The 26,345-nt window shown below is 39.1% G+C and overlaps 1 protein-coding gene across 2 annotated transcripts in view; it reads right to left on the reverse strand.

Moving 5' to 3' along the window:
* mtus2a (microtubule associated tumor suppressor candidate 2a) overlaps positions 1 to 26,345 on the reverse strand; it is a 105,884-nt gene that overhangs the window by 50,879 nt on the left and 28,660 nt on the right. For both annotated transcript variants that reach the window (XM_057820790.1, XM_057820789.1), the window contains exons 2-4: positions 23,605 to 25,863; positions 21,326 to 21,578; positions 8,185 to 8,418 (exon numbers count right to left, since the gene is read on the reverse strand). In XM_057820790.1, the coding sequence (XP_057676773.1) occupies positions 8,185 to 8,418; positions 21,326 to 21,578; positions 23,605 to 25,578 (2,461 nt within the window). In that variant the 5' untranslated portion in view covers positions 25,579 to 25,863. The remainder of the gene's footprint in view (positions 1 to 8,184; positions 8,419 to 21,325; positions 21,579 to 23,604; positions 25,864 to 26,345) is intronic.

Here is a 26,345-nt window from a genome sequence, read left to right on the forward strand (position 1 = left end):
TGACTGAAAATCAACAGGAAATGATGTGAAATGCCCCAAAATTAACTTGTTGCCCAGCATTGGCTGCCACGGCCATAGACAACATTTGTTCATTCACTGCCATCCAAGGGCGTAGGTTTGGTCTTAATATTGGTAAGGACGATATAACAGCATAACCTTCATGTACACTTTTTGCTGGGGACGGGACATGAATAAGACCAAACATATTTGGTGATTGGGGGACATGGCTACATTTTTCACCAATATGAACCTAATTAATTGATAGGCTAAATGATTAATGCAAAATAAATCTGTACTGACCTATACTAACTTTTACACTGCACATTTATAACGACTTAATCTGATTTTTTTTGTTTTGTTTTAAATCTAGTCAGAAAATTTTCTCCATCTTTTTTTGAGTATTAAAGGCTAGTTAACAGATTAATGTGTCAGATTCTTCCACTTACTTTAAGTAAATATTACTATTTGTTCGTATTGAGCCCATACATCTAAAAGTTGGTCATCTTTCACCTGAATCAAGAAAAAAATTTTCAGATAACGTTTTTAACCATATTCTTGAATTAAGAACATTTCTGACAAACAAGTTTTTCCTTTAAGATTAAATATTAGGGCTGTCAAACGATTAAAATTTTTAATCGAGTTAATCACAGCTTAAAAATTAATTAATCGTAATTAATCGCAATTCAAACCATCTCTAAAATATGCCATATTTTTCTGTAAATTATTGTTGGAATGGAAAGATAAGACACAAGGCGGATATATACATACAACATACTGTACATAAGTACTGCATTTGTTTATTGTCACAATAAATCCACAAACGGCATTATTAACATTCTTTCTGTTAAAGTGATCCACGGATAGAAAGACTTGAAGTTCTTAAAAGATAAATGTTATAGTTACAAGTTATAGTAATTTTATATTAAAACCCCTCTTCATGTTTTCGTTTTAATAAAATTTGTAAAATTTTCAATCAAAAGTAGAGTTAATATAATAATGATAAGAATAAAAATAACAATAATAAGAATAGAGTGACCAAAGTCTGAGTAAGTTTTATGTGTATTTTGCATAGCTATTTTGATATGGAATGCCAGTTCATTTTGCATTGTTGTTTAACTGTGAGAATAGGGCCTCATTACTATAGACTGAAGTGCTTTTCTTTTTGTGAACATTATTTTTTTTGAGAGAGATAGGAATATTATTTTTGTTGTGCTTTACTAAACGATACTTATGTTTGTTGTGAAGGAGTTGCCGAAGCTTATGCCAATAAACTGCGCGGTCCAAAGAACGCCTGTGTCCACTCGCCTTTATAAAATATATATCTCTATACATATCTTACCCAAAATACAACAAGAGACACTAAAAGAAAGAAAATTTACCGAAATATGTGTGGAGCACAAAGCAACAGCATAAACGTCTCACAACTACTAATTCTCCCACTATTAGAAGGAATAACATTAGTATGGAATGGCGCTGCGCTGCCCCCAAGCGGCCGGGGGCATTCTCTTCACTCTTAATGTCCATAAACGGCCTCATTGTAATAATCTGTTTGAGGCAATGTGCGAGCGGGTCATTCAGTGCATGTGTTAATTGTGTCAAATATTTTAACGTGATTCATTTAAAAATGTAATCAACGCCCGTTAACGCGATAATTTTGACAGCCCTATTAAATATACAAACTTTTTGCTTAAAATAAGTCTGTTATTATGTCTTATTTTCAGCTAGCTGTTATTCTTATTTCAAGAAATCTCAGTGAGTAAAATCGACTTGAAGCACTTTAGCAGTAGCAAAATTAGTGGAGTGTTCCCCACCTCCACAACGTTGACATCCTTTTACATCATTTACAGTGGCTGCTGCTGGCGGGAAAAAAAACTTCTAATATCCCTCGTCTTTGAAGGGGGCGGGGAGAGGCGAGATGTTGTATTTCTGTCCGGCTGTGAATAGGTGTGTGTGTGTGGGGTGGGGTTCAAGTCATCAGCTAATCAAACGTGCGTTTTAGGTGAAAAATGGTCTGGCACATTCAGCAAGTGAAAAGGGTGTAAGTCTGAACATAATGAAAGTAATGTAATTGATTTATTAATGGTAGGATCAATTCTATCCTTACAACATATAGGAAGACAATCTAAATGAGCTATATACGTAACTGAAGTTATTATATAATGCAAATAAGGTTGCTTAAAAGTTGGTGGGGATAATTTAAGCATCCTGAAAAGTTGGCAGTGTTATGTCCCTACCGTCCCTATGCAAACCTACGCCCTTGCTGCCATTACTCCCACTTCAAACGGATTGGACATCTACTAATGATAAACTCATTCATAGCAGAAGGATGAAAATAACTTGTTTTTCTGTTTATTACTTGTATTGTAGAATGATTTCCCACCCCTATTTTGCGCATTGGAAACATTAAATCTATCTTCAACTAAAATATCCAAAAGTCACTGCTCACGAAACTCAGGGGATCTTCCTCTAACCCACTTTACTGAAGCTTGGCAACCCTTGGCTACATACCACGCTATTCCTTAATGATTGCTCCTTTCTGGATCATCCGGAGCCTGATCGGAGCCCTTCTTCCTTTGGATCAATGGTGCGAATGAGCAACTGAACCCAGTTTCTATCCTCTTTGTTTCAGAACGAGCTTCTGGGTCGGTGCAGCTCCCCTGACTCACACTCATCTGTCAATCCGACTGCTCTTTGATCAGATTTCGGAGTGTGCCGAGAAGAGGAAAAGATCGCAGCGTGATGACGGAAAATAAGATAAACACTCATCCTAATGTGCACACATACACACACATGTGAACTGTGTCAAAATATGCCCCAGGTGGGTAGAAACGGTGATCACTTGTGCAATGTTCTCTCTCCAATCGTCATGTTACCATCTTGCTCAGTCACTCAGTAGCTCATTATTTCCCCGTAACACCTTGGGCTACGTTCGGATTCTACACTGCAATTAAAATATTCGAACATTACAGTAATCCAGCATTATACTTTTGTACGATGCCTCAATTTCCTGATTTTAATCCAATGTTTCCTAAATCAGTGTTTATGCAGGTTATTAAAACGCATTAAAAGTAATTACCGTATTGGCCCGAATATAAGACGGCCCTGATTATAAGACGACCCCCTCTTTTTCAAGACTCAAGTTTGAAAAAAGACTTTTTGAACACCAAATTAATTTTTATACGGAAAATAATTACAGTACATCTGAAACAAATGATAATAACAATTTATTTGAGAGAAAAAGCATGTTATTTTGCCTCATTCAAATCTTAATATCTGAACATTTAAATATGTAAACTAAAGTGCAGTCACATTCGTAAATGAATGGCTTCTGGTTTTTGAAATGTAAATAAACCAATCTATTGTGATAAAACAACGAAATTTGCAATAACTGCATTAACCATCAAAGTGAAGTCCAACTGTAACTGTAGTCTTGAAACAAATCTGAATAAGGAAAAGCACTGCAATAAAATAATGCAAACTGGTTAAACTTGAGAGTAGCTGAGATCTGTCATGACAGAACACCGCTTCAATGATATCTGGCGCAATCTAGCGTCGTGAATGGGTATAATGTCTAAACCGCGAATATAAGAGGACCCCCACTTTTTCAGTCTTATTTTAATGCAAAAAACACAGTCTTATACTCGGGCCAATACGGTAAATGGATATTGTCAAAATTCAGGCCTAAAAAGCATTAACCTAATCGTTTGAGGCATGAAAAATTATGTAACCTGACGGTTAAAACATTAAAAAAGAAAAAAATTTTTTTAATTATTTGAGTTGTACGATATTATTGGGTAGCTGATAATTGCAGCTGATAAACCCATTTTAAAATGATATCATAATATCAACAACCGTTTTTCATTATCTATTTTGGGCCAATATGCATGTTGCATTCAAAGTGAATGTAGAAGCTATCTGCCTTTGTATAAGGGCTGGTCATAGTTTAGCACAGTAGTTATGCTTATTGACCATTAGATGTCTCCTAACTAATATGTTTGGGATTTGTTATGTGAGCAGACCGTTTGTATTACTTACATATTACTATGTATTATTTACAGGCTTTAACAGACTCCTCCTATTTCTTCTCAATCTGTTTCCATCCTCTGTCTCAACAATGAAAGATCTTGGACTGATTTCACTAAGCACAGTAGCTTTTCTGTCCCAACATTCCTGTCCTTCGATCCTAACATTGTCATTCACGAAGAGAGGTTCCAAGCGTCTAGTTGTTTTATCATATTCCATTTTCTGTCTGTGTTTGAGCCTTTTCTTCTTGTCAATCCAATTTTTGTTTTCACGCACATTTGGTATTGGTGGAAGTGTGGTGCGTAATTTACGACCCATGAGCAACTCAGCAGGGGACGCTCCACACTCCAGTGGTGCTGATCTATAACTCAATAAAGCAAGGTAAGGATCACTATTACCATCTTTGGCTTCTTCAGGCAGTGTTTGATGAAAAGTTTCAACATTTTTTGATGCATGTAGTAACTCTAAGGATGGTAAGTAAACTGTATTGTTTGTGTAACTGCTCTCGTCTGTCAGCTGAAGTCATTGAATATTGATAAGAATCTGAAAATGTCTTTTTTCTTCTCTGGTACGATGCGGATTCATCCCCCTCTTTTCCCAATGGTTGTCAAAAAAGGGCCTCCCCCACTTTGGCACACAGCTTGCACTCATGATCAACCAATGGGTGGGTGACAAGAGAGATGAAACAAGTGCTCAGGGGAGACAAGGGAGAAGAGGGATTACGTAACTGGGAGCGTGACGTACGTACGTGAGCGCTGAGGAGCTTACGTCAGCTGTAACTGGGAGAAAATGAGAAAGCTATGTAGGTCACATTAAAAAGGCATGTAGTTATTCCAAATTCAGCCAACTAACCAGTCCAGCATACACTTCGAATTCTGTAAAATGCTTCTGTTCATCCCAGTGATTGAATGAGTAGGCACTAGGACTGACCTATAGTGGTTGTTGGTTCTAAAACTCGTTCTTTAACTAAGTTATTTACCCAAGACAAGCTGTAAAAAGGCAGGGCACGGTGAGATAAAGTCAGACATTGGACATTTTTTCAACCTGCAGGTTGGGAGAGCCAGGAGACATAGTTCCGCGACCAATGTCTCATCCAAGTCTCTCTCCGAACTCTCCCGCGCTGCTAACTTTTATTGAGGGCGAAATACAGTTACAACACTGTTGTCCAACGTGGCAGGTTCGGTCGGGCAAATTCCTTATTCTAGTCAGTGATTGAACAGTCACACTTCCCGATTAAAACTTCCTGATTGAATTACCTGAGCAGGCAAGATAACATTATTTTAAACACACATTTGTACTCATAGTACTGTAGCTTGGTGGAAAAGTACTGAGACGTTGTGTGATGAATCAATATATGTGTGTGTATCTACTCATCAGCAGGATGTGAACAATCACCTCTAAGCACATGATGATGGCTAAAACTGTATTCTTCATAATAGCTTGGGAGTGCGCGTATAATAGCTGTGGAAGAGCAAACTGGCATAATACTGTATATTTGGCACCCAAAAACAAGCTTATCTTACAGTGGTAAAAACTGACATTGCGACTTTTGCTATATTAAAACGAGAAGAATTTTCAACAAATGACTTGAAAAGCTCTGTTTGGGAAGACTTTGGTTGACTCACCATGTTTTGAATTGCATTCTGTATTTGATTAGAATGTTTTTCCTGAGTTTCCTCCTCATTTTTTTTCATCATTTATCACTGTATTCTTATATTTTTCTTTAGTTTATATTCTTTGAAACAGGGGTCCCCAAACTTTTTCCTATTAGGGCCACATAACTTTTCCCTTCTCTGATGAAGGGCCGGGGTCAGTTTGTAACAGAAAAACAGATTGCAGGAGTGCCTAAATGTAAAAATGTATTGTTTTTCAGAAAGCCACAATCAAATTACCCTTTTTGGATTCTTCAAGGAACAAAATAAAATAAAAATAATATTATAATAATAATAAATAATAATAACACTGTGTTAAAAGTTATGTTTGATATGTATGCTTTCACAAAAAGCTCAATTTCTCCGTTTTTTCCATCAGAAATTGGAAAATTGCTCAAACTAAGCTATTTTCTAATGCTGATTTCCAAAGAATGGAAAAAGATATGCACAAACTTTTTTATCTGCTGAAAGAAGAGAGTCTAATCTTTCTTTTGGTGGGTTTCATGTTTATATAGCAATATAACAGAATTTTCTGTGGGCCTTGCAAAATCAGTCAAAATCCAGTAAAAAAGGCCGGGAGCGAAGGGCCTTGCTGTGGTGAAAATGGCTGGGAGTGAATGAGTTAAAAGACTGAATGTTCAACTAATCGTGGTCATTTTTCTCCGGAATCTTTTGTTGACTTGTTATATGTTGTTATACACTGACCCTGGATCCAGTTTGCCTCCTTGCCTGGGTCTCTCTGTGCTGTATGATTGATGCTGACTTGGAATACATTTTGAACTTGTGGTTCGAAGCCTTTTTCTAGCTTTTATAATTGAGCCAGTACACGGTCTTAAGACTAAGGTGAACGCGCGGAGTTTGGCCTTTTGGCCAGGTTGTACGTATTCCCGGGTCGTTGGAATTGCGCTGTCGCGGTTCCGGCGGTTCGGGTGGCGTGATTCCGGCAATCTAGCTAAAAGGTCAGATTCTTTCAGTAGCAACATTGACACCTTTTTAAATTTAGCGTATCAATAACCTTTTTGAATGCAAAGTATCACAATATATCATCATTTCGATATTTTGTCACACTCCTGGTAGGCCCTACGATTTCTGATTGAGTCTGAATTATATTGCAGGTCTTCTAAAACAAACTTCTTAACAGTCGTTTAAGACAAACGTTTAAAGTAGGGCTGTCAAAATTATCGCGTTAACGCGCGGTAATTAATTTTTTAAATTAATCACGTTAAAATATTTGACGCAATTAACGCACATGTCCCGCTCAGACAGTATTCTGCCTTTTGGTAAGTTTTACAGCAAGGCTTTTTGTGCTGTCTAACAGCAAACTCTTGTGGTCGCTTTGCGACATGGTTTATTTCTTCTTGCCAGTTCAATATGGCTGCACGACATCTCGGGCTGACACCTACGTTGTAATGTTGTGCTTATATGATCCTTGGACAAGATTTGTCCGTAAGTATGGTCGTTGTAAAGAATGTACATATTATGTTAGTAAGCGAAATGTTATATTTTTTGTATGAGACGCTTTTTGTTTATGTTTAGTGAACCTGTATAGTGTGCTAAGCTAACGTTCTTGCTAATGCAATGCTTGTGTACTTTTTTTTGGTAGTTTTACGACGGTCTAAAGAGGACAATGGTTTGAGGCCATTTTATTAATAAATCAGATGAAAAAGGAAGAAGTCTGATTATTAAGGCGTCGTTCACTAGCTGTCTAGCTTTGGAAAAAGTAGACGCTTCGGAGTGAGGACAGCATAGACAGATTTAAATGGCAGTAGAGTGAAGTGCCCACTACAGTCCTTATGTACCGCATGTTGAATGTATATATCCATCTTGTGTCTTATCTTTCCATTCCAACAATTTATTTTACAGAATATATATATATATAATTTACAGAAAAATATGGCATATTTTATAGATAGTTTGAATTGCGATTAATTGCGATTAATTAATTTTTAAGCTGTAATTAACTCGATTAAAAATTTTAATCGTTTGACAGCCCTAGTTTAAAGCAATCTATTTTCTTGTTGTTTTAATACATTCATTAAGCGCAGCTAGAGAAAACCAATGGCTCATAAGTTTCTGTTGGCAGGTCAAAAGAAATACCCAATAGGATAAGATTTCATGAAGCGGTGTTAGAAGAAAGCCGCTTTAGCTGTAAATACAACATAATGAATGTGGATGGGGACTGTTTATGCAAATGATGCATAAAAGGGGTAATGAAAACAAGATGGTGGTGATGATAATGACACTCTCGTGTAGTGATAAAGCTGGCATAGCAGTTTAAAAAAAAAAAAAAAGATCCGCCTCTGCCTTTTTACCACTGAGTGAACCCCATTAAGCGCTCTTTTGCTGCTGCCACTGCATTGGTGTGGAAGAAGTGTGAAAGTACATTACAGCAATCTTTTATACACAAATGCCACATTGCCTCCTGTTAAGGCGGAATATTCATGACTTTGTGCTAGCATTCAGGGTACGTGCTGTTTATGCACAAAAGATCTGAAATGTTGAGACTTACGGTGCGTGGTCCTGCTCGGGTCACTCTGCGTGCTGTCGGCAGAGTGCGCAGAGGAGACAGAGGACACGCTGGAACTCCTGATGAAGCCGAACGCCGCCAGGCGGCCCACGGGGACGCGGGTGGAGCTGAAGCCAGGGGCGCGGAGGCCTGACTGGCCCGCTTTGGGAAGCAGGGACCTGCTGCTCACGTCCTGTGCTGACGCTGGAGCGTGTGGAGTGAAAACCTCATCGTCAGCTAAAATAACCACCCACACACACACACACCCACACACACACACACACACACACAAAATCAGTTAAATGACCTTGTTAACCTTCAATGAAAAACTGGGTGAAATTGGAAATACCAAACAGCTTACAGGCAGAGGTGAACTGTAGTGTGACGCGAAGCTTTGTCAGACAATGTAAGCCCTTAAATGAATAAAATGAACAAAATTGTATTATACCTTCTACCTTCTTCTGTAGGGGCGTGGCTAAATATTGAAAAGGCGATATAAAGTGGTATGAAAAAGTATCTGAACCTTTTGGAATTTCTCACATTTCTGCATAAAATCACCATCAAATGTGATCTGATCTATGTCAAAATCACACAGATGAAAAAAACAGTGTTTGCTTTGACTAAAACCACCCAAACATTTACAGTTTTTTTTTTTTTTTTTTTTTTTTTAAATTGTCATCATCATCCGTATCACTGCAGTTACAAGCTTTGTGATATGATTAACCCGACGAAACAAAACTGAAGAAAAAAGACAAGGGCTGATGGGAGAAGCATATGCTTATCAAGTCCCGTCGCCTTCAACCAACCAAGGACGCACAGTCAATACATGGAAGCATTATACATTGCAATACATGAAAAGCTTTTTTTTTGTTTGTTTGTTTTTTTTTGTTTTTTTTTGTCTTCACATCAATTTTCTTCCCAAAAGTCATTGAATGGACGTAACACTTAGGTAAAGTTGTCGATCAATTGTGAGTTCATCGATTAGTGTGATTGTCAGATTTGTGAAGCCAGACGTGAAGGTGTTGGCCGGACATGGGCATTGGCTCGATGTAGGTCGCATTGTTGAAAAAAAAAAAAAAAAATCCGTCCAGAACTCAGTGACCAGTTCAGCAACTCCACTGTACACAATTGTTACAGTTCAAATCAAGTGGACAGCATGCAAGTCAACAGTTAATGCTCTGCATTTACTACGGGGCTTATTTTTAGGGCATGCTATGTTGTTACTTCTTTACCTTTGCCCCTGACATTCCTATCATTTATTTGTGGGAACACTATGTTGTGTCTGTGTGTGTGGCAGTAGTTTTATAGTATTAAGGTCTATCATGGTAGTGACTCAGAATACTGTCCTTGTATTTCCTTTTAAAGGCAGCCAGTGACCTTATGCTGAAACATACAGTATATATTTCATATTTTAATGAGGATAATGTGCAAACATTGACAGAAGGGGGAAAAATAAGTTAGTGAATCATCACATTTAATATTTTGGGCCCCCTTTGGCAGCGATAACTTCAACCAGACGCTTCCTGTAGCTGCAGATCAGTCCGACACATCGATCAGGACTAATCTTGGCCCATTCTTCTCTACAAAACTGCTGTAGTTCCGTCAGATTCTTGGGATGTCTGGCATGAATCACTGTCTTTGGGTCATGCCACAGTATCTCAATGGGGTTCAAGTCTGGACTTTGACTTGGCCACTCCAGAACGTGTATTTTGTTCTTCTGAAACCATTCTGAAGTTGATTTACTTCTGTTTTGGATCAATTTCTTGTTGCAGCATCCATCCTCTTTTTAGCTTCAATTGTCAGACAGACGGCCTCAGGTTTTCCTGCAAAACATCCTGATAAACTTTTGGATTCATTCTTCCATTAATGATTGCAAGTTGTCCAGGCCCTGAAGTAGCAAAACAGCCCCAAATCATGATGCTCCCTCCTCTATGCTTCGCAATAGGGATGAGGTGTTGATGTTGGTGAACTGTTCCATTTTTCCTTCACACATGACGTTGTGTATTACTCTCAAACTATTCAACTTAGGTTTCATCAGTTCACAAAATATTTTGCCTAAACTTCTGTGGAGTGCCCATGTGCCTTTTTGCGAACATTAAACGAGCAACAATATTTTTTTTAGACAGCAGTTGCTTCCTCCGTGGAGTCCTCCCATGAACACAATTCTTGGCCATAGTTTTACATATAGTTGATGTGTGCACAGATATTGCACTGTTCCAGTGATTTCTGTACGTCTTTAGCAGACACTCTAGGGTTCTTTTGCACCTCTCTGAGTATTCTGCGCTGAACTCTTGACATCATCTTTGGTGAACGGCAACTCCTTGGGAGAGAAACAACAGTACCAAACTCTCTCCATTTGTAGACAACCTTTCTGACTGTCGATTGATGAACATCCAGACTTTTAGAGATGGTTTTGAATCCTTTCCCAGCTTTATACAAATCAACAATCTTTGATCAGAGGTCTTCAGACACCCCTTTAATGGAGCCATGATGCATGATCAGACAATGCTTCACATCAAGACACTTCTTACTGGGTGTGTGTTTTATAGTGGGCAGGGCAGCTTTAAACCACTCATCAGTGATTAGGCACACACCTGACTTAAATTGTTTGGTAAAAATTTAAGTTAAGTCTCCTTAGGCAGGGGGTTCACTTACTTATTTTCCCCCTTCTGTCATTTTTTGTATGCTATACTCATTAAAATATGAAAACCTATAAATGGGTGGTTTTAGTTAAAGCAGACGCTGTATTTTAATCTGTATGATTTTGACAAAGATCAGATCGCATTTGATGGTGATTTAATGCAGAAATGTGAGAAAATCCAAGAGTTTCGGATACTTTTTCATATCACTGTGCTGTATATTGTGAGATAATCATCACCGTGAGCCTTGTATAGCAAATTGTATTGCATCATGAGGTACCCAGAGGTTCCCACTCCTATTCTCCCGACAATTAAAACATACGCTAGCAGACCGTACCTGCTGTCGAATAGAATTAGGGCATTATTCAGCAGTATGAACATGATTCCAGAAGGATAATTCTGCACAGCTATGCTGTTTGCTTCTCTTAGAATCGTTCATCATCCTTTGCAGATTTTGCCATCCGCAGGCTTCTTTTTCTGACTTTGCTCAGTCCACACTTTTAAGAATTAAAAACGATGCTAACAGCCCCTTTTGGCTTTGTGTGGTCCTCCTGGCTAATGCCCAGTACTTTGTCTAATGCATACAATGTTTAAAATGCATTGAACGATTTGTGGCTTAGCTTGTTTTGACAATGAATCCTTCAGTCAGCCAATCAATCAGGAAAATAGTTGTTGGAAGGGATTTACTCACACTCACACACTCCTTTGGGTCTTGCAAGGTCTAGAATCAGGGCAAAACATAATGCCCTGCTGGCTGCAGAGATAAGGTAGGAAGCGCTCTTTCCCTTCCAATTGCTCTCCTCTCGCTGCTGCGTAGCGACCATCACATCAATCCATGAATATAAACATTTTATGAGAGAAAATATGAGCTCTGTTTGCAGCTAGCAGTCAGAAAAAGTGGGAAGTAAAGGTGCCATCATTGCTCCGCTCCACCTCTTCCCTCCTTGTTAGCCGTTTGCTCCGAGAATTAGATTGGAGCTCACTGCTCTCGAGTGCGTAACTCAGGATCATTAAAGATGAATGTCCCAATCTCCCTCTTTTACCAGTTTGGGGGGCTTCTCTTCAAGTCTTTAGAAAAATTCTGACAAATATCCATTTAAACCTTAAAGAGGAAGTTCAGAATTTTTGACGTAATACTTAATTTTCAAGTTAGCGGAGGTTTAATTAGTCGGTGGAGTTGGTTTCAACCAATTCCGTGCAATTTGTTATTTATTTGTTAGTTGCAGGGCTTTGGAGTATCTAAGCTAGCGCAAGTCAATGGTGCTTGCTAGCATGACAATTGATGGGAGAAAACATTACTTTTTAATAGAGATGTCCGATCACGTCATTTTCAAAGTATCGGAATCAGCAAAAAAATATCGGCCATGCCTGTTTTTAATATATATGTATATTTTAATGAAATCGTTTTCTAATTGTATTTAACATTACAGACATAATATGTTACACTCATCCAGAGTCTTTAGTTTAGGATTAAGGTAGGGTTATCAAATTTATTCCGATAACGGCGGTAGTTAATTTTTTAAAAAACGTATCACATTAAAATATTTACCGCAATTAATGCATGCACTGCACGACCCACTCACGCATTGTCGCGCTCAATCTGTAATGGTGCCGTTTTACCTATATAGAGAGATAAAAGGCAGCATAAAATGAGTAGAGTGAATTGTGGCAGCCTTTGGAGCCTTTTTTTAAAAAAAGCCTTTTTTTTTTACAATCCCTCTCTCTACGAATAGAAATATCATGGGAAGCAATGTGGGGAAGCAAGGTAGCAGTTGATCTTTTTCTTAACACCTTATGTTATTTCCCAACGCAGAGAAGATATATCAATTGGTAGCACTACGCACAGTCATGGTTCCACTTCCCATCATGCATTTGGGCATGGCTACAGTATCATTTACTGAAAGCTCAACAAATACACTAGATGGCAATATTTAGTCACAATATACAAAGTCACAAGTCTTTCTATCCATGGATCCCTCTCTCAGAAAGAATGTTAATCATGTAAATGCCATCTTGAGAATTTATTGTCATAATAAAGAAATACAGTACTTATGTACTGTATGTTGAATGTATATATTCGTCCGAGTTTTATTCATTTTTTTCTTAATGCATTGCCAAAATTTATATGATCGGGAAAAATTATCGGGAATGATTGGAATTGAATCGGGAGCAAAAAAAAAAGCAATCGGATCGGGAAATATCGGGATCGGCAGATACTCAAACTAAAACGATCGAGATCGGATCGGGAGCAAAAAATACATGATCGGAACAACCCTACTTTTTAATCATTAATGTGACTGTAATTCTTTTTAATGTGACCTGGAGTTGGATATTATGCTACTGTGATGATATTTATGAAATTCTTTTGAAACTACACAAACAACCTCTTATCATGTTATAACCGCCACTTTGGCGCCGTGTTGCCTCTTAGCTATTGTAACTATCATAACATTTTTTGCTGATACAAAACATCTGCTGCCGGGACTGCACAACAAGTCAACCAATCATTTTTGGACACAAGGCTCATCTCCTTAAGAGGTTGAGCAAAGACATGTTAAGACAGTCATGTCCAAAGTCCGGCCCGGGGGCCAAATGCAGCCCGTAGTCAAATTTCATCCGGCCCCCAGCCTCAGTCATAATAATCATTAACGTCTGGCCAACAGGTAGGAGCTTCTCTCATTGCTAAGGAACATCTTGTTGTGCTTTAACATTAGCGCAGGGATTTTAGGATTGACAAACTATATCTAGCGCTATTGTTTCATGTGTTCTTGTGTGTTGTAACTGTAACGCGGGGATTTTAGACGTGACAAGTGACAATCTAGATCTAGCGCTATGATTATTCTGTGTTATGCTTGTTTTTTGCTTACCTTTGTGGGATTGTAATCAATAAACTTCATTTATTTGCAATTTATAATCAATAAACATATATTTCGCAAAAGTGTGCCTGTTACTGACTCACTGCGAACCTTGAAATTTCGGAAAACAATCAAAAACTATATTAGCAGATCCGACATAGTCAAATAAATTCAATAAATTCAGATCATTGTTCGAAATACCCATGCGGCCAAAACAATGTCACACCAAACTGCTGTAATTTATTTCATTCTAAACCGATGTGATATCACTCAGCCCTTGTTGTCTAGACCAGTGTTTTTCAACCTTTTCTGAGTCACGGAAAGTTTTTACATTGGAAAGAATCTTGCAGCACACCACAGACCAAAAATGTTCCATAATTATTTTCTGTATGGTATATTTTTAATTATAAATCCATTTCTCAGTATTTATACTTAATCAGTGTAAAAGTTGAGTCTGTTTAGATGAACACAAAGCAAATATCCTGGCAGGAATCTTACACAGCTCTCAGTTTCTCTGTTTTTATTTTTATTTTTTAAATAGCAGTTAGGCTTGAAAAGCTCAAAGTTATCAGACAAGGAGTACTTTAATGATGTCTTTAACTGCATCAAGGCCCAGCATCTCGCTGACAATGGCTTTGCAGACAGCTCGCATTAATGTCCCTGCCACAGTGTGGGACTTTCTGGATTTAGCAACAAGTTAAACAACAAGGTAACTGGCTTTGAGGGTTTTCTCATTGACCTTTGTAGTTTTTGTTAAAGAAGTTGCTTGTTTCTCTGTGTTTTCACGAAGGCAAACAAAACAGTCCATCGTGTGAAGCGACGGGTGTTTCGTTTGGAGATGACGCAATCTTGGCAACAAGGTACTGTCAGGGAAGTTCAAGTTTGAACTCCAAAACAAGTGTCACCTCGATAGCTCGATTAGAAAATGAATCAGACCAGCCAAAGATTGCCTGCTTTGGAAACTTGATATATTAAGGATACAATGGCGTGATCCAGCAAGAAGCCGTGAACACGCAAGAGTACAAAGAAGTACAATAGAGGCTGGACATTTATATGTTGAAAGGTTGTTACCTAAGGATGCTTACTGTCAAACAATACCTACGAAAACGAAAGTGAAACTTAAGTATCAACTCTGATGGTTTTCCACAGAAAAACATCGTGACTTACAACCTTGAGAACCTGGCCGTGGCTGGCACCAAAGGGAGTGAGAATCGGATAAGAAAGTCCACTGAAACCCTTTGTATTATGTTCAAAGAAATACAGCACACGAACATTGATGAATACAGTCTAACAAATGACTATAGTATCACAGCAGTTATGTGTTTTATAAGCATGAATAAAATTTCTATCACAGGTGCTGTTGGATAGAGTTCAAGAACTGCTCGAATTTCTAGCCATCAGCCGCCTTGCTGTCCTCGACAATGTGTTGAAATAAAACTCAGGGGGAGGATTGACGGTCATCACATATGGATAAAATGGAAAGGAGACTTTCATATATATTGACTAGGGCTGTCAAACGATTAAAATTTTTAATTGAGTTAATTACAGCTTAAAAATTAATTAATCGTAATTAATCGCAATTAATCGCAATTCAAACCATCTATAAAATATGCCATATTTTTCTGTAAATTATTGTTGGAATGGAAAGATAAGACACAAGATGGATATATACATTCAACATACGGTACATAAGGACTCTATTTGTTATCATAACAATAAATCAACAAGATGGCATTAACATTATTAACATTCTGTTAAAGCGATCCATGGATAGAAAGACTTGTAGTTCTTAAAAGAAAAATGTTAGTACAAGTTATAGAAATTTTATATTAAAACCCGTCTTAATGTTTTCGTTTTAATAAAATTTGTAAAATTTTCAATCAAAAAATAAACTAGTAGCCAGCCATTGTTGATGTCAATAATTACTTACACAATGCTCATGGGTGCTGAAGCCTATAAAATCAGTCACACCCAAGCGCCAGCAGAGGGTGGCAAAACTCCATAAAACACAATTAACAAGTGAGCGTTTCACTGCACCGTCATTTAAATCTGTCTGAGCGGGACATCTGCGTTAATTGCGTCAAATATTTTAACGTGATTAATTTAAAAAATTAATTGACGCCCGTTAACGCGATAATTTTGACAGCCCTAATATTGACACTTGACAAGTCTAATTAAATGATGTACATTAGACGTGCTGAGGTTCACATTTTCGCGGACAGCAAGGTGGCTGATGGCTAGAAATCCGAGCAGTTCATGAACACGACACGAGCAATACCTCGCTCATCTGCACACGACTGAGAACTTTCTACCTACTCCTTCCTTTCTACTGTGACTCTGCCCGACGACATTAAAAAAAAAAAAAAAAGCTATATTGGACAATTTCTGGCACACACTAGTGTGCCGCGGCACACCGGTTGAAAAACACTGGTCTAGACGGCCTGTTCCCTGCAGAGCTGCTGGATTACAAATGTTGTTGTTCATACTACAATTATTGACATGCAATGGTAAGTTTTAATAACTTTATCCTGAAAATATAGCCAACACTATTAGCATGCTAGCAAGCAACATTGACAACAGCTAGCTTAGCCACTCCAGAGCCCTATAACTAACAAACTGCACAGAATTTTTATAAACCAACTCCACCGACTAATTAAACTCCCGCTATCTCAGAAATTAAGCCTCTTGTTAAACATTCTGAACATTCCCTTTACCACCACAGATCTCGCCTCCTGATGATTGAAAACAAAATTTTCCAGATGACTCTAAAGAGGTGGGTGCGGATATGCTTATCTCTCTATGGGAACTAATGCTGTACAAAATTATTAGACTGCATGCAGTGTTTGTAGGACTAGCAACAGCAGGGGGTATGAGATGGATGCGGCAGAGAAGAAAGTGACATTAATTAGGAGTTAATTGGAGTTCACTTCAAAGCGTGCGGGGTCCCAGAAGGCCAAGCAGCATGCATCAACATTTATAGCTCTCTGCTATCTAACATTGTGTTACACTACAAGCCCACATTTTCAGCTTGATGGTCAAGTAATTAGACCTAAGCAGAGTGTGGTATGGAAGAGCTGAAAGGATATTTACGAAATTGGTTCTGAAAGTAGTCTCGTAAACTGAAAATTCCCCAAGTAGAGACGCCCTAATCCGTTCCGAGCCCCCCTAAATTCAGACATAAATCCTTCATCAAGTATAAAAATTCATCAAAGTATGGAACAAATACATGTTACAATTAGATTCTTGCACAAAAGACATAAAATGAGATCTGTGAATAATGTAAAAAAAAAAAAAAAAAAAAAAGAAAAGAAAAGTTAAAGGGAATCTCGGACTGAAATACTTGTAGGCTCTCATAAGCTGCAATTGTTCTCTTTTACTAAAATATGTTATTAGAAACATATATAATATTGACATTAATTTCAAAATCCGTAATATTTAGTACAAGGTTTGACCTACGGAGGGTGCCCTGTTTTATGCGCGCAATGGACGCTCGGGGTGATGACAGTTTGTCACTGTCACTAGACGAACACTACCGGTGTTCTGCAATCCCCTCCTACGCGACGAGACGTCCAACACGTGCGCACATCGGTGAAAAGCGGTATGTGTTTTTATTGCGTCTTTTATTACCTTTTCATTGCCTCAAAATACTTTTTGCATGTGTTTCCCTCTCATACTTTTAAGCATTGTGTTTTCTTGCGGTAGCTTTAAAGCAGATCGTTGATCTGTTGACCACATGTACTCCAGGCCCTTCACTGGCTTCCAGTCGAGTTTAGAATTAAATTTAAAATCCTCCTTCTTACTTTTAAGACCATTAATGGGTTGGGGCCATCGTATCTCACCGACGCTCTGGTTCCATACTGCCCCAACAGAACACTCCGCTCTCAGAATGCAGGTCTATTGGTAGTTCCCAGGGTTTCTAAAAGTACTGTCGGAGCTAGAGCCTTTAGCCACCAAGCCCCTGTTTTATGGAATCAGCTTCCAGCAAGTATTAAAGAAGCCGAGACAGTCTGTACATTTAAGATTAGACTAAAAACGTCCCTATTCGACAAAGCTTATGGTCAGGCTAGTTGAAGTCGGACTAGACTCACAGTTCAGTCTAAGCTGTACTAGAAGCTATAATGCTGGGGGAAGTACAGCCACTGAGTTCTATTTCCTTTTTCTCACTCTACCTACCACTTGTCTTACTTTATTTCTATTTTTCAATGTTAATATCTAGTTGACTAATCTCTTCATCACTAGTCACCCGGTGTCCCCCCCCCCCCTCTTGGGAGGGGCTATTTTTCAGCTGCAGCCTTCTGACTATCCGGGCTCCTGGCTGGATGGACGTCCTCGTCGCCACCTCCGTCTGATGTGGCTAAATGGACCTCTTCTTGTTCCTTTACTCTATTGTATCTTTACAAACTGTAACTCTGTCTGCTAATTCCCATTGGCAGTCCGGGTGCATCTTGTCTATCCGTCCTGGGAGTGGATCTCTTCTGACTGTGGTACTCCCCAAGGTTTCTCATTTCTCCCAGAGAGTTTTGGAATTTTTCCTTGCCGACATGGAGGGTCGAAGGATGGGGGATGCCCTTTATTTATTTAATCTCTATTTATTTCATCTGCTGTTTCTGACTGTGTATCATATTGCCTCTGCAAAACCCTTTGAGACAACCTAGTTGTGATTTAGGGCTATACAAATAAAATTGAATTGAATTGAATTAGTCACGTAGCATATTTAAACCCACCTTATTTGATATTACTACGTTTAAATATTTTCTTAAGGTATCTTTAGTGTGTTCTGTTTGGATGCTTCTAAACAAAACAAGCTGAAAGCGCACGGTAGTACTTTGGGTGTCAAATTTGCCTCTTGTAAGACGTTTTGCCAGTGTAGCACATTATGGCAGAACACCAGTTTTGTCCTACTCTCGTCTCGTCTCATCCCGTCTTTCCAATTCATTTTGCTTTTGCTGCTTGTTTTGTGAAATATCGCCAACTCTGTCATGCTCATTAATGTTCTTTTCGGGTTCAAATTAAAAGTGCTAAACAGTCGCTAGAGTCATACTCTGGGAGCCCGGCAGCGTAACCCAGTGACGTCACCGCCCTGCGACGTCAACAACAGTGGCAACCCACAAGTTAAACTAATTTAACAAATTGTATAAAAGCGGAAACATCAAGAGGGGTTATGATATCAAATTATTTTAACTCATAATAATGTTTAAGAACTACACATCTTTCTATCCGTGGTTCCTTCTATGTCACACAAAGTTGTCGGAACACCTCATGGCTCAAGGGTACAGTGGAGGTCCCTCTCAGCCAATCGAATGCCAGGAAGATGCTAGGCAATAGCTAATGGCAGAGCAGCTACAGCCATGTGAAAAAATTAGGACACTCTATGGAAGCCTGTGTGTTTTCTAACATTCATTCATTCATTCATTTTCCATGCCGCTTTTCCTCACGAGGGTCGTGGCATATTTGGTCATAAATTTCTGTTAATTTTAAATAATTGCAATTTCTGTTGAGGAATAAATCAGGACACCCTCACATTCAATTCCACTTAAAATGGCTAAAATCACAAACAGGTGTATCACATCAGGTGCACATGATTAGAACATCATTACCCAGTGTTTTGAAGGAGGCTTGCCTTATTTAAACCTCACATTTAGTTTGGTGTGCCCCTGACTGTTGAAGTGAGAGAAAACACCATGGTGAGATCAAAGGAGCTGTCTGAGGCCTTGTTTGAGGTAGTCTTTCAGGTCCTCCGCATGTTCGTTTTTCTATTCAGGTGAGACGGCTAGACTGGATTGGTAAATAAAAGACTGGAGGCAAGAGATCATTACTGCGCAGTTCTAATTTAAGAAATTTCTGGATGCATTCAATGACAGAACAAAAGCTGTGTAGAGAAATGCATGCTAGACAGATGGCTTGGCATTGCTTATATGCTGTACAAATAAGGAAGTGTGTCTGGAACGTTTGGTGATTAGGTCATGAGTCTTGCTGGTTGGCAGTTAAAAGTCCATGATTGTCTGAGGCAAAACTACCTATCAGCAGTTTCAGTGAAAAACAACTGGTCATGCTTGCAAGCATATCAGAAGATTGCATTCGGCGAGACGTATACTGACTTCAGCCTTCAGAAAAAAGATTGTAGACGCTTATGAATCTGGTAAGGGATTTCAAAAGATCTCAAAAGAATATAAAAACAGCCATTCCACTGTCCGGAAAATAGTCTTCAAGTGGAGGACATTCAAAACAACTGCCAACATGCCCAGGTCTGGCCATCCAAGCAAGTTCACCCCGATAGCAGACCACAAGATGCTAAAAGAAGTCTCCAAAACCCCTAATATGTCATCACGGGACCTACAGCAGGCTCCTGCGACTGTTGATATGAAAGTGCATGCCCCTACAATCAGAAGGATCACACAGTTTAACCTTCATGGGGTGTTTGCAAGGAGGAAACCTTTGCTCTCCAAGAAGAACATGAAGGCCAGACTGATGTTTGCCAGAGTGAATGTAGACAAAGGCCAGGACTTTTGGAATAATGTTCTTTCCATAGATGAATCTAAAATTGAATTATTTGGACACCAGAACAGAGAACATGTTTGGCGTAAACCCAATACAGCATTCCAGGAAAACAACCTCATACCAACTGTGAAGCATGGAGGTGGAAGCGTCATGGTTTGGGGATGCTTTGCTACAGCAGGACCTGGTCAGCTCACCATCATAGAATCCACCATGAATTCTATTTTGTATCAGTGGGTACTTGAGGAATATGTGAGATCATCTGTGAAAAAATTAAAGCTGAAACGAAACTGGACCCTGCAGCATGACAATGACTCAAAACAGCAGTAAATCCACGAAGGACTGGCTGAAAAGGAGGAAATGGAGAGTCCTGGAATGGCCAAGTCAAAGCCCAGATCCTAATCCCATTTAGATGCTGTGGGGTGACTTGAGAAGGGTTATACATGCAAGAAACCCCTCAAACATGTCACAGCTGAAGGTATTTTGCGTTGAGGAGTGGGGCAAACTTCAAATCAATGTCAAAGACTGGTAGAAGACTACAAAAAGCATGTCATTGCAGTTATTTCAGCCAAAGGGGGTAACACTAGCTATTAGGTGGTTGGGTGTCCTAACTTTTTCCTCAGTTAAAATATGCATTTTAGTTGCTATATTTGGTTTATTGAGTAAAACAATGTTAATTTTTGTAAATAAAGAACTGAATATTTAATTGGGTGTCCTAATTTTTTCACATGACTGTATAAGTATGTTACTTTCAGTAAACTGGGAGCTTTGAGTAGCAGCCCATACTGTATTTTTGCGGTATCCTGAAATTTCTTTTGTAACAAGAGGCAATGTTTTCCCCATTGAGGGGTGTTGTAACCTTAAAATTCTGTTTGTAGAGACGCTCTAAGTAGAGGCACCACTCTATTTGTTAATTTTTTCTTTACTGATGCAGCGAATAGGCAATGGAGAGATCCCTTCAGAGCAGAGTGCATTTTAAAATCCTCTAACCGATCAACCAGAATTTGAGAGAACGCATCCTAATGAGATGCTTTCATCTCAGGCTAAATTTGTCATAGCAGTTCCACATCTGCTTGCTGCTGCGAAGACAGATAACCGCTTTCTGGTGTGTCAAATATCTGCTAGATGAAATGAAATTGGATTAGTTTTTTTCACCTGCGGTATCGTGGCTTTTCTGTCTGGTTGCCGGGCAGGCTTGTTGGCTGACTTGGCTGATTGTTGATCTCTGACTTTGAGGAGGTCCTTTGCCCTTGACTGAATTTGAAGCCGTTCTGGTCACCGCTCCTAGACCGAGGCGTAGACCTCGACCAGAGCGCAAGAGACTGCCACTCCCTCCGGCTTGAGCAGCTATGCGAAGCTGCAGTGGGTCGTCTGCAGAATTATCTTTAGAACCGGCTGATCTGCCAACCTGAAAATGGTAGATGAAATAGCTACTTTTATTCTACTCACAAATAGTGTTCTATAAAACAAAAGAATAATTAGTAATATTCTTCACGCATAGACTTCACGATCAGTTGACGGGACACAGGGCTCGGGGCCAATCCGTAGAGGGTCTATTTTCAAAAACTTCAAGTTCAAATATTTTCAAAACCAAATTTGCTACCGACCTAAAATCAAAACAGCACCTCCCTTAGGCATATACAGCATGAGTCTCCATGAGGAGCTACATAAAGAAAATCAATGTTGTTCTCTAATGAAATCCTGATTATTTTTATACAAGTATAACAACACTTAAAAGGGCTAAAAAAAATCTCAGATTTTACGCTAGATGCACGAAAAACATCAAATGCAGAAATAATCACCTAAATTTTCAGGATCAATCGCAATATCTAACATATCGTTTACGTTTTCAACAGCTAATAAATAACTCCATTTTCATATCAGAAACTTAATACTTGAGGAAAGCATGTAGAATCATTTAATTTTACTCAACAAAAGCAAAATTTGGCATTTTTATACACACAATCACAACTTATTTAGGTTGAATTCCGCTATTGTGTAGGGATACAAAATCCAACATGGTGGCCGTCACAAAACGAAGAGCTTTTTATGTTGAAAATTCTTGTAAATAAACGATTGAATCACTGAACTTCTGTAAACATGTACAAAAAACAGTTGAGACTCTTGGTTAAAAGCAAAAAACCAGCAGTTATCATAAATTCATTTCACGTAAATATTTCAAGCCAAAGTTATGGTATTGTGTAATCCAACATGACGGCTGTCACAAAACAAAGAGCTTTTTATGTTGAATATTCTTGTAAATTCATGCTTAAATCGCAGAATTTCTTTAGATATGAATGTAAAACAGTCTAGATTCCTGGTTAAAAGCAAAATACTGTCAGTTATTGTTCATTTTACGTAAATATTACAGGCAAAAGTTACGGTATTGTGTAATCCAACATGGCGGCCGTCATGAAACATAGCTTTTCAAGTTCTTCTTGTAAATAAATGCTTAAATCGCGGAATTTCTATAGATATGAACGTAAACCAGTCTAGATTCTTGGTTAGAAGCAACAAATGGTCAGTTATCGTTCATTTTACGTAAATATTTCAAGCAAAAGTTACAGTATTGTGTAATCCAACATGGCGGTTGACACAAAACAAAGCTTTTCAAGTGGAAAATTCTTGTAAATAAATGCTTAAATCGCGGAATTTCTATAGATATGAACATAAAACTAGATTCGGGCAGTTATCCTTCATTTTACGTAAATATTTCAAGCAAAAGTTACGGTACTGTGTAATCCAACATGGCGGCCGACACATAGCATAGAGCTTTTTATTTTGAATTTTTTTGTAAATGAATGCTTAAATCACGGAATTTCTATGGATATGAACGTAAAACAGTTTAGATTCCTGCTCAATAGCAAAAAACGGGCAGTTATCGTTCATTTTACGTAAATATTTCAAGCAAAAGTTACAGTATTGTGTAATCCAACATGGCTGCCATCACAAAACAAAGAGCTTTTTAAGTTGAAAATTCTTACAAATAAATCCTTAAATCGCTGGATTTCTATAGATATGAACATAAAATAGTCTAGATTCTTGGTTAAAAGCAAAAAACGGGCAGTTATCGTTCATTTTACGTAAATATTTCAAGTTACACTAATTTTATCCATTGAATTTTTTTCATAACGTTTCAAAGTGCACGCATGGTGCTATTTAATATAATAATTACCTTGAATCTTTGACCAAATCACTTTTGAGAAACTCTTTCCTGCTTGTATGCAATAAAACCTTAGTCCTATTTCCACCTAAATCCGGTGTTAAAACGCAGCGTGTGTTCGAGTGTATCACAATGAAAGCCAACTCGACATTCTGCCTGGGTCGGCCCTCTATGGGGAGGCTTGGCGCAATGTCTGGGAGCTGTCATGTCAACTAATGGTGGAGTCTATGCTTCACGTGAGTTGAGTGAGATGTTGAGTACCAATACGTACCTCAGACTGTTCTCCATAGAATTCATTTGTTTTACTGCCCAGCTTTGGGGGTGCTGTATAGCTGTGAGGAGGGACAGTGTTTGAATGTCCCGGAGCCCGGGAACTTCTGGCCAACAATCCCGACGGGAAGATGTTTGTTTGCATGTCTTTGTGGTACTTGTCATAAAGCAAGTTGGAGGCACTGAGTACTGGTGCCCCTCTGGTTTCTTTTTCAGGCTTGAAGGGGTCTTTAGGAGTGTCTTTGAAGGAATTAGTTGTTGCACCTGCACCGTGTGTGTATGTGGACAACCTTGCTGGTAAAGAAGATACCTGATAAGGTCCGTCAGCAGCCTGAGGCTTAAACTGAGGATTTTTCCGAACGTAAGTAATGATTTTGGGGCGGGCTCCTTTAGGTTTAAGTTTCGGTGAAGGAGAGCTCTCTCTAGGGCTCGAGTTATGGCTTGAGTTGGCGGTGTTTTGTTGGTTGTTAAGAGGCGCTTTGGGGATTCCGGTCAGATTTATGTTGGTTTTAACTGGTGCTCGAATGCTCGCGCTGTCATGGCCCTGAGCTAATGTCTTTAGATTGGGGCTAGCATCTGACAAGGTGTGTTGAACTCCTCTACGTGTGTCCTTTGAAATGAGGTACATGGAGGTTTGCCTACTCGGCGAGCCCTGGGGTGTCCTGAGAGGGGAGTGCGGAGGCGTAAATGACTTTTTCGGACTGGAGCAATTCCGTCTGTAGGTGAACTGAGTCTGGGGTCGCCTCTCCATGGTGGAAGGTTTGGAGGTATTCAAAGGAGGAGTCATATTTGAACCAGGCTGCCTTTCTATGACTAAAACCTCGTTTTTGGCTGCCTGGTCAGGCGTTCTGGACTGGACGACTCCGCACGTGCTGTACAGATGTGAAAAATCTGATGGTTCACGTAAGGAGGATTTTATAAACTTTTTGTTTGACCCATTATGAGTATGACCCAGTGAAACTGTTGTGGTAATATTGGAGGGTGATCGCCCAACTTCAGCACTCTGGACACTGAGTTCATCTGAATTTTGAGCTAATCCCATCTCTGTCTGGCAGAGGGGTCTTACGAGCTGTTGCCGCTTGGGTGGGAGCACCCTTTGCTCAAATCCAGTCCTCCTCCGTTGGCCGAGACCTCCATCAGATCCGTTTCTGCACTGGCCTCTCTCTTCCTGATTCTGGCGTTGATCGTGTTTCTCCTGATAACCCTGAAATGGTGGAGGGTTGGTATCTACAGGAGGCGCTCTTCGTAGAGCTTGGGCTGAGGTAGTGTTGTTGGCATAACAAATGTTGGTCTTCGTGCTGGGCAGACAGACAAAAGTCTCTCGACCAGAATCCAGGGCGCTTGACAGACTTCCACTGAGATTTGTTGTGGACAGATTGGTGACAAACACATTTGTTTCTGACTTGGACTGCTTGAGCGCTCCTCTACCTACGTTGGTGTTCTCGTCTTTGGCAAAACACGCTGAATACGTGTCTTGCTCTGTACTATGACTGTTGTTTTTTCTCCATTCCTGTTTGACAATCTCAGTGCTGTTTTTCACTTTGTTGCTGTCGTTGTCATTCCTTCTCACCCCAGTTGAAGAAGAGCTGGCAGTTGAACTAGAGGATATTGACATTGGTCCCTCGTCTTTACCTTCTCTTGTGCTTTCCTCGTCATCATCCTCATCGGGACTTCTCAAGAATGTATGTATGTCTGGACAGTCCACAAGCTCAATCTCTCTGAGGCCAGGTTCTGAACATTGCTGTTCAGATCCCCAGATTATCATCTTGTCATTCGATTCACTTTGAGATACTAAAGGTGGCAGTGAAGTCGTATGACAACCTGTTTCCTCCAATAATCCTACTTGTTCACTTAAAGAAGATAATTGATTGGCATTGTCATCGCCAGTGTGAGAGAACTGGATCGGAGTTTTGCTTATCCTTTCCGGTCTCTCAACAACAACCCCATTTCCCTTGAAGCTAGTTGGAATGCTCATTTTCGATATTTCTTTTGAGTACTCAAAGATACCAGACAGAAACTCTATTTCCAAAGGAAATTCTGATGCTTAAGGCCATTGATTGATTTACAAACCACCCAATTGATTCCCTCCAAGTTGGTTCAGGTTCTTTGTGACGCTTTGATGTGATCCTCCAAAATATTGATTTCTTTTCTTTTGTTGTCTTCTTCTTTCTTAAAAAAATTACATCATCTCACCACTCATTTTGCATTCCCTTTGAGTAAGCAAAGGACTGTGATGACTCTGGATTGAGGTCTATTCAGTCTGAAAGAAAAGAAATCAAAGCAGACTTAGACAACAAGCTCCATTTATTTGAATAAATGTTTCAAAAGCAATTATGGAAATTTTAATTTTCTCTGTGTGAAGTTTTAGTGGAGGGGGGGGCTCCATTTTTGAAGCCCTTGTAATTGGGAAATTGTCTATTGAATAAATTCGACATGTTTGAAGGTAATTGCTAAAAAGACAAAGACCTCTGGAATATTAAAACTGAGTGGAACGAGGACACGTCCCTATCTATTTAATTTTTAACAATATAGTGTTCAGTTAGTTAGTTTAAATGTATTTCTTTTGCAGCTCAAACACGTAGGATGGAAAACACAGACAAGACTGAAAAAGCAGTTTCTGCTCTTGCACCCCTCTCTAAAATAAACTGCTGTATTTTAAGCCAAAAGAACTGTTGTGTTTGATAGAACAATATGTCTACATGCTGTAATAGCGGATTAATGGCGATTTAAGCCCCTTAACTA

Source organism: Corythoichthys intestinalis, chromosome 18 (genome assembly GCF_030265065.1).
Source record: "Corythoichthys intestinalis isolate RoL2023-P3 chromosome 18, ASM3026506v1, whole genome shotgun sequence".
NCBI classification, from domain to species: Eukaryota; Metazoa; Chordata; class Actinopteri; order Syngnathiformes; family Syngnathidae; genus Corythoichthys; species Corythoichthys intestinalis.